The sequence below is a fragment of the Chlamydotis macqueenii genome, chromosome 11 (assembly GCF_036417535.1).
Source record: "Chlamydotis macqueenii isolate bChlMac1 chromosome 11, bChlMac1.mat, whole genome shotgun sequence".
Classification (NCBI taxonomy): domain Eukaryota; kingdom Metazoa; phylum Chordata; class Aves; order Otidiformes; family Otididae; genus Chlamydotis; species Chlamydotis macqueenii.
In genome coordinates this window covers 13,632,423-13,649,762 of record NC_141566.1, presented here as the reverse complement: position 1 = coordinate 13,649,762, position 17,340 = coordinate 13,632,423, and the positions used below count along the sequence as shown (strand labels likewise).

Sequence of the window (17,340 nt, the reverse complement as noted above, 5' to 3'; positions counted from 1 at the left end):
GGATGAGCATCACAGCTTTGCAGCTCAGTCTCCCTCCCACTCCCAGCTTCTCCACACATCAGGGCCAGTGACAGCACTGTTTTCTGCTGGTTCGTGGCTAGACCATGACTCTAGAGCAACTAGAGTGCAAGAACAGGGTCCTCTTCACCAGCTTCTAGTACAGACTCTAATCCCATAGTTACTTTATTTATAAAAATTCCCACTCAATTACCTTCTGTATTTTCTGAGCAAACTTCAGAACAGGGCTATTGCACTAGATTCTAACTTCTATAAGAAAAGGCTTCCTGGAGGTTGAATCTTTCAGTTCAGTCTCCCAAAAGCTTAGGACACAGAAGAGTTGGTAGTACTTCCCACCAACTGCCTCCCCCCAACTCCATACAAAAGGCCAAAATCTCATTTTCCATCTCCAAAACCATTAAAAAAGGAAAATCACATTTTATTTGCCATAAAGTGTTGATTTGTCACAAAAACAACAATATAAAACATACACCAAGGTATGCAGCTTGGGGAACAAGCCACTGTCCACACTCCTTCACATCCAGAAACAGTGACAAAGCCCTGAGAGGAAGCGACAGCTAGAAACCCTGCTGCATTTTTCCCAAGGAACCATTATCACAGAGAGAGAGACATTCCTCAGCCCACAAAATGTATTCATTTAATCGATAGGTCTTTTTTTCCTTTGTCAGGAATACACTTGTATTACAAGTGAAGTCAGGTTCTCTTAACCTAACTCACTAGTTCCTAGGTAGGAGCATAAATCTATGTTCCCAAATGCATTACAAACTTCCTAACTTTTCAATAATCCCATGATTTCAGCAAATTTTGGAGTAACAGCACTACAAGGCAGTTGTAACCTTCATTTGAGGTAAAGTTCTGCTTCTTTTGGCTCTGCCACAACACTGATAACACTGAACCTTTAAAAAGCACTCTGGGTCTCCTTTGGAAGGGAAAACCCAAGCCTGAGTGTAAGATGCAGAGAACAAACCGACGGGTAAAACCTTGGTGGGTGTAGGAGAGGAGACGCACCAGAAACCAACTGTTACTATTTCATTCCACAGAGCCTAATGACAGAATATGGAAACATGAGATTTCTGAACTATAGACAGATGAATGCTGAGTATGGGGCATGACACAAAAGTTGGCTCTTTGGGGACCCCAAGGGGAATAATGAGAACTAGAAAGCAGCTTGCTTTTCACCATGTTAAGGCCTTATTTCCTGTGATGGCAATTTTTTGCCGCTCACTATTTAGATGCACAGACAAAACACACACACACTGCAGTCAACATCAAATCCTGAGCAGCCTCACAGCATGAACGAGGCTTAGACAGAGAAAAATTATTGCTGTTCCCTGAGCTACAGTGCCATGCAGCAGCACACCCATTCACCTCTGCCGACTGCACACCGCTGTGGATGGCAAAGCGCAGCACAAGGTAGTAACTGCCCCTAGCACATCGGGGCATACAAGCACAGCACCTTTTGGCTCAAATTTCCTGTAGCTGGGGAGCACTGGAATGTGTCTTTGCTCTCTTCCACACCCGTATCTGCAGTCCAGCTGGATACTGGTTGGATGGGGTTAAGCGCACCCAGTCCATCAGCCTGGGGAGCCTGCAATGCATTTTCCTGCCCTCTCAACCTATATATCCAGGGAAATCTCAGTGTCTAATTGACCTGCTTCTCCCCAGATATACAGCACTAAAAATAAATAATATGGCTCACTCTCATTTGAGGGCTGGGTTTTGAAGGGTAGAGGGTTGATTTGCTTTTTGTTGTTGTTGTTTTGCATTGTCTTTTTCTAGTAGTTAAAGAAAAAACACACACGTGTATTAAAAATTTGTCATCCAAATGGCCATCTCATTGTTGAGTGTATACGAAGCCAGACACAGTAGGAATCTCGTGTTCCTTCTCCTTTTTGAGATCTACAACATGGCTGTATCTTTCTCCTCGGTGACATTCCAGGTAGGGACCCCAGTTTGCAGTGGGCCTGCAGCAGCTTACAATGCGCTGGAAAGCAAAAACAAGAGGCATTTATTTAAAGTTCGGTAAAGCTGTAACTCCAGCTATGGCCTGCAACTCAACAAATGGCAAACAAATCACCACAATTTTTAAAAATCATTCCAAATGTCTTTGGGTTCAGTGGATTCTGGACACTGAAGTCAAACAAGTAGGCAAAGCTATGACCAACAGGATTCTTTGGCAAAGCTCAGCAAGAGGAGCATACCTCAGATCTTCACTTGCTCGTTTCTGTAAGGAGTGGGAGGCAATACTCCAGAAAATAATATGGGGATTAAAAGTGATAGAAATTCTTCAGAGAATTTAAAGCAGCTGGAATAACAACAGAAACGATTAAAATCACTGTTGAATGTGTGGGTGCACTCCCAGAGAATTAGACTTTACCTTTTTATCACAACATAGTAGGGTAAATTTTACTCTGATGCAACTACCAGAGGTGTGTTCTGATCTAAAAAATCCAATTAACGAACACCTCAAAGCACTGAATATGTTTTTGACAAGAAAGCACAGGCTTTCCTGATAATGCCAAGAAAAGTAAGATTTGATGCTGTGACAGCTTTTTTTTTGTGCCCTTACCTGAACAAGGTTTCCTTCAGCTTTAATTATTTTTAGAATAGCAAGGATGGGAATCCAGATGACGCAGAAGATGATCATGCACCAGCCAACAGCGGTTCCCCAGGCTGGATATGGCACTGAGCCATAAGAGGGAGGTGAAAACGTGACCAAAGACCAGATCAAAATTGCCTATAAAAAAATGGTAAAAAGATTAAGAGACAAAAGCAGATTTCCAGCTAACTTGAACTTGCAGCATATTTCCAAGTTAGTTAAAAAAAAAGGGCTATCTTCAAATTCTGCACAGTTCCCTCTTGCTTTCTGAGTGTGAGAACGGTCGTGCAAGTTTTGGTGTTCAGTCATAGCCAAGCAGTAAGACTGAAAGACAGGGCTGAAAGATGACACTGATGTGCACCCTAACAGCTTAAGTGCATCTAAGTTTAAACACATCTCTGTTGATCTCTGGGTTCTGTTGAAATCAGAGAATATATATGTTGCTGGATGAGCCCAGTACCTTTCTCTGTATGTTTCTTATGTTCCCACGTTCCTTTCTTTATAGGAATATGGAAATAATCCAGGATTAAACATTGGCAAATATTGCTGCAGAAATAAGAAATTTTAGGAGCAGCATTTTCTAAACAGTAGTCTGGACAGATTAAAGGTAATGTGCTGGCCAGAGTGACTTGCCACTGCTCCTAGATTTGGAATGTTAATAAATTCTCTCATAGTAACATAATCCAACCATCTACACTCACAATTAGAAGTACATGAGTAGCAGAAGTCTGAGACACACATAACAGGACATAAAAAAGTCTCAGACAGGGGAAGAGGTGGACATTCAAGCCAGAGATCTGTCCCAGAAATGGGATCTGTCCCTCAAAGGGGAAAAATCTAGGTTTTCAAAACATTTTCTCACAGTCTGAAATGAAGATAATCCAGCTGCTAAAATGGACAATCTGGTTGCTCTGTGTTACTCCTTGGAGCGTAGACCCAACTCACTAGCAACTGGTCTGAAGGTCCAGCATTTCCTGGAGAGGACCCAAGGAGAAGCGGTGTGTATCACAGATGGCACATAGTTTGCTTCAGTGGCACAGCCATACTCCATCTTTATACACAGGGCTTGTGCATTCAGCCTTGAATCTTCACATGGAAACCTCTTCAATATCAGGTTAATAAATTCTGTCACACTAATAGAACCCAGTCATCTACACTCACCATTAACAGCACAGGAGTAATGAAAAACCAGCACATTCTCCACCACAACCAGAATAAACGGCCCTTCTTGCCAATCATCATTTCAATGTCTTCAATGAACCTGTTTCCTCCTGTGGAAAGACAATCGTAGCGTGCATTGTAAAGCAGGTGCCTCCCTTGGAGGTGTGGTTATTCAGAAGGGATATGCAGTTACTCAAAAGGGACACGCAGGGAAAGGCAATGGTCAAGGACAGTTTCTCCAGTCCTGTGGTGATCATTACAGCTTTTCAGCCAATGAAGTTATAAATGCTTTATTGCGGTAATTGGCATTTAATGCACACTGTGTCTGGAACTGCATAGTCAAATCATGGATTTTCAATGCAAATAATTTACCATAAATGTAGATGATGCCTATTATCTCCAGGACAGCTGCAATAAGGATTCCCCATCCAGCACAAAAGTGATCTATTAAGTTAACCCAGTAAATTCCTGCCTGTAGAACAAACAATAAAGAAGTAAACGTGTACGCAGTCCCAGTAACATCTTTATGCAAATAAAATATGTTGTGTTGTTCAAGCCAGTTTAACTGATCACCAGTTGGAGTTTTTTTAATTCCTGGTTCTCTAGGCTAAGTAAACTTTTGTGAACATTATTTTGTTTAAATATCTCTATGTTGAGTTGAAAAGCACATCTGATAAAATACTGTAGATCTATACACTAATAACAAGATGTATGTATATGCAGAGTATATATAAACAGCAGAGAGCAAGAATTAAATTTGGAACTTACAGTATTAAAGCTGATGCTGAAGTTTTAATACTGAGCTACAGCAACAGCTATACCAGTTATCAGCTCTGGCAGGCTTGTATACCCCTACACACACAAGTTTTCCATGTGGATCAAACACAGCTTTAAACACCAGCACGCAATACCAGGATCACAGAGCAGGAAACAAGCTTTAAGCCATTTCACACGCCTGTGTACTAAGTCCTTTGCAAGCTTCTCTGCTATCGTGGTTCATAATTTATGTGCTTTGCTTGACCATACAACTGGATATTCTCCACAATTTTCTTCTTCACATTCTCAGTCTAATTACATACATAAGTCTGCATTTCTAGATGGAGTCATTGCAATGAACCTTTATATCCTTGAAAGCAACTGCCTCAAACAATTGTACACAGTGTACCAAAAATTCATTTTATATGTGTGCATTTCTATATATTTGTGTATATATATATATTTCTTTTCAGAAGAAGTAATCCTACAATCTACAGCTAATAGGGTTTTACTACTTGAATAGGACATTTCTCAAATCCTGTCCTGTTTGGTAGTCAGTTCTGAACAAAAAGATCCTGTCGGCACCTATTAGCAGCACCCACAGCGCTGCACACGCTGTACACATATGCTTGAATTCACACAAATAACCTCCTGAATTGAAGAGCATAAATCAGGTTTATGATTCACAGGATCTGTACAGGCCTTCTATTTAGAAGCACGTTTCAGTTCAATAATCACAGAAAACCTTAGGTTCTTCAAGCTTCCCTCTAGGAATTTCTTATTTGCATGTCCAGGCACACCAGCAGAATTCAAAAGTCTCTCAGATCAACCCATGCAAATAGGAATGGTTGGAAAGGATATTTTGATTGGAGTTAATCACTTGCAGCATAACTAAACCCACTGCCAAAAAGGAATTTAATGTCTTACCTGAGTAACACAGGTAAGACCGAGAAGGAAGAGCGATATGCACACACCCAGGGTTATTGGCATTCTTAACTTTTTCATCACTTCAGGATATATATCTTGTATAGTGGTTGTAAGTGTTTCTGCAAGAGAAGAAATGTGAGTTTTGAGCAGCACAATTAAGAAAGGTAATGGTTATTTGAAAAGCCACGAGTTACTTAAAACCCCACTTACCTATGGTGGCAAACTGAGAGTCAAGGCCCAAGAGCAGGAGCATGAAGAAAAACAAGAAGGACCACAGAGGAGAAACTGGTAACTTGGAAAGAGCCTCTGGGTAGGCTACGAATGCCAAATCAAATCCTGGAAAGCAGTGTAAGGAAGGAGGTTATTGTCATGCCTTGGTCAAAGCAAGTCCCAATACCGACAGCACATCAATCAGCCTACCTGAGTCCACGACCTCCGAGACAGGTCTTTCAGACACAAATGCCATATGTCCCAAGATGGAGAATATCGCAAACCCAGCAAATACACTGGTGACGCAGTTGGTTACACACACTAAAATAGCATCTGAGTAGCAGTTGTTGTGGAACTTATTGTATGAAGACAAAGCAACAAGCCCTCCCCATGCCACAGACAGGGAGTAGAATATCTGGGTGGCTGCATCTTTCCAAACCTACCAGAAATAAGAACATGGGAATTACTATATTACTTACAGTACATATCATAAACATTTAAGTCTGCCCTCTATGGAAGCTCCAGGGTTTCTTTTGCATTTAGCTTGAATAGTTAATTCTATTTTGTATGAGTTTTCGGCTAGGTAGGATATAGCACACTGGTGACATTGCAGTCTCAAGCACAAACAATATCTTCTGTGATTTCTGAAAGTCACATCCCAAGTATGTTGCCAAATACTTAAATCTTATCGGGCTAGCCCTGAAGAGATTAATTTCATTCATATATGTGGGTTGTCAATATATTAATTTTGTCACAGTGCCAATGAATAAGGAAAACCAGGATGGAGTTGTAGGAGTGAGAACTTCCCTGTGCTCTCCCACTCATGTTCCTCACACAGTGATCCAGGTAAACCACTTCTGCCTCTGCTGCAGCCCCTCAGAGACAAATGCTCACATAAAATACCACAAACAAATACCACTTAGTGGCTGCTTTTGGTAAAACTGAACTAGTGTTGGCATAAGCCAGAACAAAAAAAAATCCACACTTCCTTTGCACAAGGTTCCCTTCCCTGTTCACCTAATTCCTCAAGCTAATTTACTGGGCAAGGCATAGCCTGAATTTCAAACCCAGGGGTCCCTCCAACCTCTGATAAAGTCCCTTGAAAGTAACAAAAGCAAGTGGGACACATGCAAGAGCAACACTTGATCTCACAGCAAGAACTTTCTCATCAGGCCTTGCTAAGATGAAACTCCAGCATGACCCTTGAGAGTTGCTCAGAGCCAATACCACAGTTGTCACTGTCTGGTGTGGCAGGGAGGGGAAGAGGGTGTCTAGTTTTCAGATTGAGAGTAGCTAGCACAGGGGTTTGGAGTTCTGATAGAGCTGGGGGTTACTGAAAACAGAGAACCCAGCTGCAGATACAAAATCCAGGGCAGGACATGAAGCACCTGACTGGGTAAAAAAAAGAAGTTGCTCTGTAAGTGACAAGCCCATAGAACCACAGAAGCATGTCACGCTTCCGGGGCGGACACTACCTCTCACCTCTGCCTCCATCAACTTGGTGATGTTGGACTGTCTCCCAATGTAGTATTCAATGCCATCCAGAGCACCTTCCAGGGTGGCACCTCGCACCAGCAAGATGAGTAGGATGACATATGGAAAGAGCGCGGTAAAGTAGACGACCTGCAGAAGAAAGAGCAGGGATACACATTAGAAGCAAGGGTATGTAGGGACCTCCATGCAGGAAGAATGGCCAGGTTTTAGGCTAAGGTCTGCTGGTACAAATGAAAAACAGGCGACCAGGGAAATGAACACACACAAAGCACTGAACTATCTGGCTTAGCCGGTTCTGGAGTTGCATTCCAGCAGAAGCAGAAGGCCCAAGCGACATATCCACTTTTCAGATAGGACTTGAACAGTTTCAGAAATGTGTATTCTGACATGATTTACTGATGTAGCAAGGCCTGGACTCAACTATGCCAGAGGTCTCTTGCTAGGCAATGCTTCTAGGAAATGCGACCTGAAAGCCAGTCAAAATTAGGTGGCTAGGATGGAATTATCTCCTGCTAAGAATGAAGTGGAAAAAAAAAAAAAGAAAAAAGATAAAGCCATTCTGGAAACTTTCTTTACTGGGAACAAGGACTTTTAGGATCTCTCAGACATAGATCTTTTTTGTTGTTTGTCTACACAATTTCTAGCACGATGGGATCCAGGCCAGAAGGACAGTTAAGCAGTGCTATTATCAACCAGGATACATTCAACTTTTGTTTCTCGAGTCTTAATTTCAGTGTTACATAGACAGACAATAGATCTGGTACTGCTGGTTACACCAAGATGTATCATTGCACCATCATATGGTGAGTCTGCCATTTCTGGAGACCTCCTTCATATTTGCCCAGAATAGTCAATTCTTTCCGCGCTTCATCTTTGCCTTGTCCCTGCCTGGCTAGATTCTTCTGAGTCTTACCTTACTCCTCAAAGAGGCTTATCTTTGTGCCAGAAGAGACATGACAACAGGAAGAGCCAATTGCTGGGAACCCAAAGAATGTGAGTTTAAGAGGAGCCATGTGGCAGAACAACTGCAGCTGGGAAAGCAGACGCTCCACCCTGAAGTGCTGAGACAGAGGGCAGAAAGCTCCAAAGAGAAAGCAGAACAGGAGAAGACATCAGACTGAGGAAAGGAAGACAGGTAGCGAAGAACCATGGAAAGGCACAATGACAGAAGGAATTGAAAGAAAAAAAAAAATCAGTGCAGAAGAGTGAGAGAAAGAAAGGCAACAAAGTGGAGAAGTAAGCAATGGAGATACAACACGGAGGTAACAAAAGAGCATGAGGAGGAAGGAACTAAACCAGGAAAGGGCCTCAGGCAGGAAAGAATAAAATTCAACCTGCCTGAAGTCTGGAGAGGAGCCGACCTAGCCCAAGGAAAACTCCAGGTAGCCGTGCTCCAGCATGTGAAAATGGGACTTCAGCAGAGCCAGAATCCGAAAACAAGCACCTATGGACCTGGTCCCTACAAGCAGCTTGAAAGCTTGAGTACAAACAAGATTTTGCAATCTGGCAGGAACCTGCACACACACATCTGTTCGCAGGACTTGACCTGTATTGTCCAAACATCTCAACTACTCTGGAGGTGCAAATAATGACCGGGTGTTCCCAGGGTGTGTGCGTGTGTGCGCAGTCACATGCACATGTCTGTCACAACAGGCCAGGTGACTGCCAAAACTCAGCTGGAGTCAGCTGCATGACAGCAAGGTTCTCAAATACATGGCAGCCCTGGTGGGGCTAAGAGACCCACCTGTTAAGTAATTGCTATGTAATCAGCACCTTACCTGTATTTTACATAACAGTTATGAAACCAAGGAGTAGAAAGAAAGTCTAACACTGAGTCCAGCAAAGTGTAGTGGGTTAGGGCTGCATCCTGCCTTGTGCTAACGTTCTCTGAGTCCAACTGACATTGGAAGGGCAGGATCAGGCCAAAAGTGTGCTACTTGCTCTTCCTAACTTACCTTTCCAGAAGATTTTATTCCTTTAAACAACGCAGCTCCAACAATCATCCAGGACAGGAGGAGGCAGAGAGCTAGGTACCACACGATGTGACCAGTCTCATTCAACCCACTGGAGCGCTGAAGAGCCACTTTACTGAAAACACAAAATGCTGTAATGAGACGAGAGCAACAGCAGCGCACGGTCCTCCTCTTCAGCCACTTCTTGAAGGAAAGCAAGCTGGTTCCTGCAGATATTGCAAGACTGTGCAGCAGCTTCCATGAGTGTGCAGTTAGAACTGCATGATTGGCATTGAAATACTGAATATTTGACTGTATTTTTCCCCCTCTTTTTGAAGTCTACCAATCATGAGCTCTCCATACATCTCCCATCAGGCCTACCTCAGCTCTTTCGTGTAAACCACAAAATTCTGATGGCAAGAGAAGAGCCCATAAGAAGAATTAGTTCCCAGGAAACTAAGGAACATGAGGCAAATTGAAACCATTTGGCTAGACAAATGGCAATTTCACAACAGGCCCAGATTCAGAATAAGGTGAATATATTTTGCACAGTAAGTCCTGAAAAGAAGTATATACTATACATAAAGATGTTAAGGAGTCCCTACCAGGATTCCAGAGAAGAGAACTTCTTTAAGCTGGAGTATTTTTCAGCTTGCTATAGGCTGACTCATTTCCTTCTCTATTTTTTTTAAGGGCCTAGACTCATCAATTAAATTTTAAGTCCCCTCTATACAGATTTGCATGCCTACCATTTTGACTAGATTGTTTCTGGACAGCAAGATGAGACAAAAATAGAAGATACATTCAAAACCACAATGCATAATAAAGGCAGTTTTAGCAATTTCTTTAAAATATTTACTTACTTCCAGTATTGCTCACTGGGAAATTGCACTGGTTTGTAGTTCATGGTGCCATTCATACATGTGAGATTGTTGCTTGTGATGAACGAATAGTTTGCATGAATGATTTCTCCATCTAAGGTTGCGTTGCAGTCACTTACTGAAAGTAAGCAAGCAAAAGGGATTGTTAACACAGTGATGACTATTTTTAAAACCAGACTACTATATCAAATATGTTTTCTAAACAGTTACAGCTCCAGTTTGCCTACTAACAATATTTAGAATCAAAACTGAACTATCAAAAATCAGAACTGAGGATAGTTCGGATGAAGCCTTGGTTATTCTATGAAAATATTTGTCCCACACCAAGGTTATACACAGATCATCCTCTAGCAACTTCATTTTATTCTGGCAGAGGGCTTACTAGACCTCTTTAAACATTTTCCTTAGAGGGGGTGGGTGCTGTCTGGGCTTTTTTTGGGTTGGCATTTTTTTTTTTTGCCAGAACATACAGTAATACATACAGCTATACCAGCATTTACTGGAAAAGTCTTGTTGAACCCTGTCTCAGGCTTCAGTTCAGTTTTGTATGCCTCCATACAAAACATACATATTTTTGAGCTAAAAATATTTGTTTAGCCCATAAGCAAGTGTCAACTTTTTGTTAAATAAATCATCTCAACTTCATTTTATGAAACCTATGAATCTTAGAAGAAATTTTCAGATATATGTTTAACAGAGTTACAATCATTAACACTTGGAGACACATTTCCAGCTACTATCTCACCAACTTCACCTTTTGCCTTAAACTGGTCTGATACAGAAACTGGTGAGATAACAAGTGTTTGGCTGTACATGTGCTGCCAAACATCAAGAACAATAGTGTGGAGATACATTCTAAAGAGTTAGCAAAGTGTGAAACCAGTGCCTCACTGGTGCTCCTAGGATTACCGTAGCCACAGAGGAGGCAAGGGGTGATGAAAGAACCCCCAATAAAAGCTACAGCAATACTCTTGCTTCAGTTAAGGAAGGTATTTGCTTTGCTATGAAGCCTGATGAAACGGGAATGCAGTATTTCTGGAGACTGTATGTATTAGAAGAAACCTTAAATTTTAAAGAAGGGAAACAAAAAAAAAAAAAAAAAAGAACGCGATAAGGAGACTTTCAGCCCAGCTCTCTCTAGACTTCCCGAGCACCCAGAACTGGCAGAAGGGGTGCAGACAAGCACCGCTCCCGTGTATTCTGAGACAAAACTTCAAGAAGGACTTTTCAAGCTACAGGCAGCTGTCTTGCTCCTGTAATTCCTCACAGAAAACAGTACAAAGTACAATTATATTAAACAGTAATATTAAGCTCTATCTGATAAGTATTGTACCTAATCGTGTTTTGCTGCAGAACTCATCTGCCCAGGAGAAGCAATCTGACCATGGTAGCACTTTTTGAAATGAGGCAAATAAATAGTAGAGTGCATAAGCAATTATAACATTGTAGTAGATCGCCACAAATGTTGAGATGATGACCATCGTGATGCCCACTCCTAGGAAAGAGAAAGACACAATGTCTTAATCACCCCAAACTTCATTTGAAAAAAAAAAAAAAAAAAAAAAAAAGGCCTTCATTTGACTTTTAAAAGGCTACTTGGGAAGATGTTGAGGTTGGTTTTTGTTTGTTTTTTTTAAATAATTTTTAACGGCAACCAAACAGGGAAAGGGTAAAGCCATGAGATGAGGGACATGATCCAAACTGACCACCTCAAAAGTGTTTTTGACATGGTATTTGAATCAGTCCCACAGACAAATTGGACTAGTTGCCAAGTCCAAGTCTAAAGGAGAAATTCAGTATTTTATTCTCTCTCAGTTCAGTGGGAAGCTTTGATTGCTTAGTAAAATCAAAGAAACTATACTAGGACTGACTAAGGCATTTTAAAGATTCCACTGTAATTAATGGTTTTGCCAATAAATGATAAGCAACACAGAACAGTAAATCTGTGCCAATAATACCGTTTGCCTCTTTGTTAAAATTAACTTTGTTCTGCAAGTTTGGGAAAGTCTGCCAAGCTGTCCCAATCATCTCAGAGACTATATTTAAGTTTATATCTTCAGAGACACATAAAAGATTTGCTGTGTCTATAGACTTTTGCTTTAAAGTCTATAGACTTTTGCTTTCACTGCTCTTGTGAAAGGTTGCTTGTGCTGCAGAACGTATACTGGCAAAAACAGTAACTGTTTAGTCAACCAGTCCGATTGTAATCCCTTTTGTTTCTGTAGAAGGTGGCAAGTAAAATTCTTATTGCATCAGAAAGAAACTTCCTTGTTCCTACATTAATTCCTCTGGTAGATAAAGAGGATGAATAAGACCAATTGCAAGGTCCTTTACACTCATTGGTACAGGACCTGGATGGGAGTCAGTAAAGCACACGGTTAGTTGTTTCCAAACACACAAATCTCCCTATGAAATTCAAACCCTCACAGAGACAGGCAAACTACCACTACAGAGGGCAACATTTTCTCTTATTAGAAGAGGCACCTCACCCCACAAAGCTGGAGTCTAGCCTATTTTATCACACTAGCAGATGACTCCCAAGGCAGTAAGTTGGATGAATATGCTTTATGCAATGCTGTGCTCCATCAGAGCCACGTGCCTGTGCCAACGCTGGCAGCCAAATACAGAATTAGCCTATCCAACATGGAACTGCCTTGCAAGCCACATAGGATGTAATGTGTAAAGAAACAGCGATAAAGTTAACTTTTAAAAATGATTTTCAGTCTGTTGCACACAGTGCCAGGTATTTAACTGAGGTTTTCCCTCACCCAGCAAAGAGGGTGATTTCCAGCTGCAGTTAGGGTGGTGTGCTGCATAACACTAGGAGAATCATTGATAAAACCCTCGTAATCGACAACCTTTTAGGGGAAATCTTTACTACATATCTATTTATTATTTGAATAATAAGGAAGATCTATCTGGGAACATAAAACTGACCTTGTAACACTGGGAATATTCTCTACACAGAAACAGGCTTCTCAGAATTAGTAACTTTGTGAAGAAATCATTGTTTCAGGTCAGTTTATTACTAGAATTAAAAAGATCTAAGGAAACAAAACAATACCAACCTTGAAACAATGGTAATATTCTCCAGACGGAAATTGGCCCTAGACTGGCAAACTGCCCAAGGGAACATTCCATGAAAAATAAAGGCAAACCAGCTAATGCCAACATCAAGGTGTACGGGATTAGAAAAGCACCTGAGAGGAGAGAGGGGAAAAAAAAACACAAACACACACACAGAGAAAACAATGAATCTTTCAGTATTCACCACAGTTCTATCACATTTTACACTCCCTCCCCCCCTACCCCTCATCCCCCTGGCTCAAATGTCCCACTGTGGGTTTTTTTTCTTTTTGCAGAATAGAGAGATTTGCTTGTAAATCCTGTTTTCTATATGACTAAACAGTACCTGCAATAAAGAGATACAGATTACTAGGAGAACTGGTGATTTACACAGGATGGCTTTTCTTACAGCACTGAAAGGATTTTACAAAAACTGCCTTAGACGTAGCATTCTCAAACAAGCAGGAGCACTGCTGAGCTGTAGGCACCATTGTCTTTGTCTGCTTTCTATTTCATCTTCCAGTTTTTAAATTTAAAAGGAACAGAACGATTTCTTCATGTACTTAGCTGTGATTTGCAACTGTTCTGTTTGAGTAGCTACTGGACATCAAAGCATGAAAATTATTTTCTGTGCATGGCTGACTTATGTCAAACAGCACCTCAGCGTGGCTCTTGTTGAGGTCTATTTTAAAGTGCACATTAACCTGATACCAATGAGAGACCTGTTCTGTGAAAGGGACTGGCACTTCTTTGTGTGCATGTGGAAGATACGGCAAGTGAGAACTCAAGTTTCCTAAACATGACCCGATATCCCTGCAGAAATCTGTCTTCTTCACTCTCAGTGAACTTAAAGCAATCAAGGACCCAGTTCTGCAAGGAACTGCAAATACCTGCTGTAATTTAAGGAAGTAAATAGTCCCACAGAATTAACTGGATTACTCCTGAGTTTCGAAACAAGGATATAACAGTTGTCTTTACCAATCATGGGCAAGGGGCACAGAGAGGACACAAGCAGCAGCACAAATATGCTTTAAACACAAAGCTTTCTGCTGCAGCAGATAAGAAAAAAAAAATCTAGTAGAAGGGCCAATGCCATTACTTATTTTGTTTTCATCATATTCTTCATTAACCATAAGTAACACAAGCCAGCTCCAATAAAACTTCTGTACCAAGAATGCCACCTTGTGTTCCACGCACAGCTACGAGGGCTGTGCTCCATTTACAGTCCAGAATTCAACTTCCAGTGACTGTCAGGCAGAGCAAATGAGTACACACAAGTAAATCCTCTGCAGTTATTTGGCATTTCTGCTCTCTTTAATTACCAGTTGTTGCCTGGCAAGTACACAAAGCTCTGGAATAGCAGGCAGGGAAGACAGTGCCTCCATTTGGCTTTGCCACTTGTTCATTGTGTAAGCAGGTAGAGGGTCTCTCTGCCTCGCACTTCCCAAGCATCTGATGGGGATAATTATTGAGCTTGGATAATTATTCCAGCTTAGCTTGTTTGCCTGGCAAAACAAAGGTTGACAGGGGATTCCGTCGCTCTCTATAAACATATCAGGGAGGTAAGCACTGAGGAGGGAGAACAGCAATTTAGGTAAGCAGAGGATATTGGCATGTTGACAAAAAGATACATGTTGGTCATGAGTACATCAGAAGAGTTCTGGAATTCTCAGGTGGAAGTTTGCAATTAAAATTAAATACTAGTTCCCTCCTCAGCTGGTACCCAAAACACACAGAGATGCCTCTTAGCTCCTGTTCCAATTCCCTCAGTGGGCTCTATCCCAGTTCCCAGAGTGATGCTCACATCCAGCTTTGACAAAATGTGCCCAGCCTCAGGGCTGGCCCGCCTCTCTCTTGGGGATAGCACACTGTGCCCACCCAACACTGCCATTCCATACAGGTACCTCCGCCATTCTGGTAGGTGAGGTAGGGAAACCGCCAGACGTTGCCCAGGCCAACAGCATAGCCCACCATGGAGAGCAAGTAGTCGCCTTTGCTTGACCAGTTGCCACGCTCCGAGTTCTCATCACTGCCACCGACATGGGCATCTTTTTCATTTGACAAACTGAAGTCCTTTGAAGAGAAGAGGGAAGACTCAGGATCGCCCCATAGGCAAGTGAGGCAGTTGTATCCTCTTTTCTCTGTCCAGAGCAGCACCTTGGCGTTGCTGGGTAGGGCAGCTAGACAGGGTGGGCAGAGCCAAGTGGGCTGCCAGTACAACTGATCCCTGGCAGGACAGCATGGACCTGTTAGAGAGGCTCCCACCAGAGAGCCCAAATAATCTTCATGGCCAGTTTTGTCCTGCTCCTACCTTCATCCCTTGTGCTGTCAGCTCCTGGGAGCAGCACCTCCAGCAGACTCCCTTGCTCTGCCCCTGCATGTGCCCAGATGCCCCCATACCTGTACAGATGCTCACACCAGCACAAACCTGTACATCCACTTTAGAAACACCTGCCCAGGTGCCTTTCACACCTACCCAGGTGCTCATCCCTCTTTACCTACTCCAGTGCCCCCATATTGCCATACCTGTCTGGATCTCACCTGCCCAGAGAATTTCATACCCAGCCAGGCGCGCCCTCAGTGCTCAGTGCACCTCACCTGCCCAGTGCTCCCATAGGTGCCCAGGTACCTGCACCCTACTTGCCCAAGTGCCCTTGTGCCCACCTGGACACCTCCATACCCTACCTGCTCAGATGCACCCACACCTGCCCAGGTGGCCCCTTACCCCATGTGCCCAGGTACCCCCAACATCTCACCTGCCCAGGTGCTTTCATACCTGTCCAGGTGTCCCCATACCTGCCCCGGTACCTCCAGGATCCCACCCGCCCAGGTGCCCCCGGCAGCCTCACCTTCTTCTTCCCGCAGGAGAGGAAGCCCGGCAGGCTGAGCATCCCCATGGCCGCCGATGCCGCTTCGCTCTGCCCGCGCCGGCCGGCGCCCGGCCCTTTATCGGAGCCGCCTCCCGCCCGCCCCCCGCCGCCCTGCCGGGAACCACGGCCCCTGGGCTGCCCCGCGGCCCCTCCCGCCCCCGGGGCTCCCCCTCGCCGCCCGCCCCGCCCCCATGCCCGCTTCCCCGCCGCACCTCCGCCCGCTGACCCCTCCTCCGGACCCTCGCCCACTTCCTTGGAGCAGCCGCCTGCCTAACCCTGCCCGGCCGCCTGCCCACCTCCCCTCCTAAACAGTCCCTGCCCGTCACCCGCGCTCCCCTCCGCACCTTGCCCCGACCCCACTTCCCCTGCCACCCCGCCGCCTGGGCTCGCCCCGTCAGCCCTCCTCGCCGCACACTCCTCACCCTTCTTCCCCCTCTGCCAGCTCCTACCCACGCACCCACTCCTGTCTTCTCCCTAAGGAGCTGCCGGCTCCCCACCACACCCCGACCCTCTCCTGAGCACCTACCCGATCCCGCTACCTCCCTCCTCCTCGCAGAGCCCCTGCTCGCCCAGAGACCCCGCTCAGGACTCTCTCTCCACCCATCCCCGCCTCCCCTTCCTTCTCAACCTGCTCCATCCTGGAGTCTAGGCTGAGGAGAGGCACGCAGGCGAAGGGCACAAGGAGGTTAAACAATATGGAAATTTCAGCGTCTAAACACACCTTCCACGTACACATGACAGGCACAGGTCATAAAAGCAAAGAAGAGGAATTTAACGAGCAGTGACTTCAGGACCTTTTCTGAAGCACTCGCCGGTTTCACCCACCGAAGTGACCTTCCCCCGGCACCCATAAGGACTGGCAGGACACTGGCCGTGGCACGCTCCATGTACGGGCACAAGGGGACACTGGTTGATCGGCTGCTTAATTGCTCTCCATTTCCAACTGCTCTTTTCCGCGGCCCTTTCTGACCCACACCTGACAAACACACTTCCCATCCTCCATTAGTGGGACTTTTTGTTCAGTAAAGTGCTACCCACCATGGCTCGATCTAGCCACGGCTGAGAGGTACACCGGGAGTTAGAAGCGGGTGGGACAGCGTCTGAAAGGTAAAAAGGTAAAATCAGGTTGTATTTTACCACTGTGCAGCAGGTTCTCCAGGAGACTTCTGTTTTAGAAACTGAAACGATGCCAGAATACTCCATCTTTGGAATAAGAAGCAAGTACATGTGTAGTGTCCTGGCAGGACGCAGGCTTTGGGGAGAATAAATAAATGCAAATTTGAGGAAACGCTCCTTCACAGGCTGCCTGTGAATTCTGGATTCAAGTGGCCAAGCCACAATGCCAAATGCAAACCTTCCGGCTAGTTCTGTATGAAACAACTCAAAACCCACCCACACCGAGGATG

General features: G+C 44.0%; 1 protein-coding gene across 2 annotated transcripts; it reads right to left on the bottom strand.

The window, feature by feature from the left end:
* Positions 1–430: 430 nt before the first annotated feature.
* On the bottom strand, positions 431–17,182 carry SLC6A14 (solute carrier family 6 member 14). 2 transcript variants are annotated; one of them, XM_086756107.1, is made up of 14 exons: positions 16,973–17,182; positions 14,969–15,137; positions 13,067–13,198; positions 11,332–11,493; positions 9,981–10,116; positions 9,121–9,253; positions 7,154–7,294; positions 5,882–6,110; positions 5,672–5,797; positions 5,462–5,580; positions 4,151–4,250; positions 3,779–3,888; positions 2,588–2,755; positions 431–2,002 (listed from the first exon to the last, which is right to left on the bottom strand). In XM_086756107.1, the coding sequence occupies exons 1-14, from the start codon at positions 17,159–17,161 to the stop codon at positions 1,853–1,855; spliced, it is 2,064 nt and encodes a 687-aa protein (XP_086612233.1). In that variant the 5' UTR covers positions 17,162–17,182; the 3' UTR covers positions 431–1,852. The 2 variants fall into 2 exon arrangements, with proteins under 2 accessions (XP_086612233.1, XP_086612234.1); XM_086756108.1 differs by lacking the exon at positions 16,973–17,182 and adding an exon at positions 15,914–15,970.
* Between the last annotated feature and the right edge of the window lie 158 nt (positions 17,183–17,340).

Coding starts and splice junctions, on each gene's coding strand:
- SLC6A14 (XM_086756107.1), bottom strand. CDS start 17,161: ATGTACTTGCTTCTTATTCCAAAGATGGAGTATTCTGGCATCGTTTCA. Junction 15,138..16,972: donor CGTGGCTAGATCGAGCCATG/GTGGGTAGCACT, acceptor TTCTCTTCAAAG/GACTTCAGTTTGTCAAATGA. Junction 7,295..9,120: donor GAATAAAATCTTCTGGAAAG/GTAAGTTAGGAA, acceptor TTTCTTCTGCAG/GTCGTCTACTTTACCGCGCT.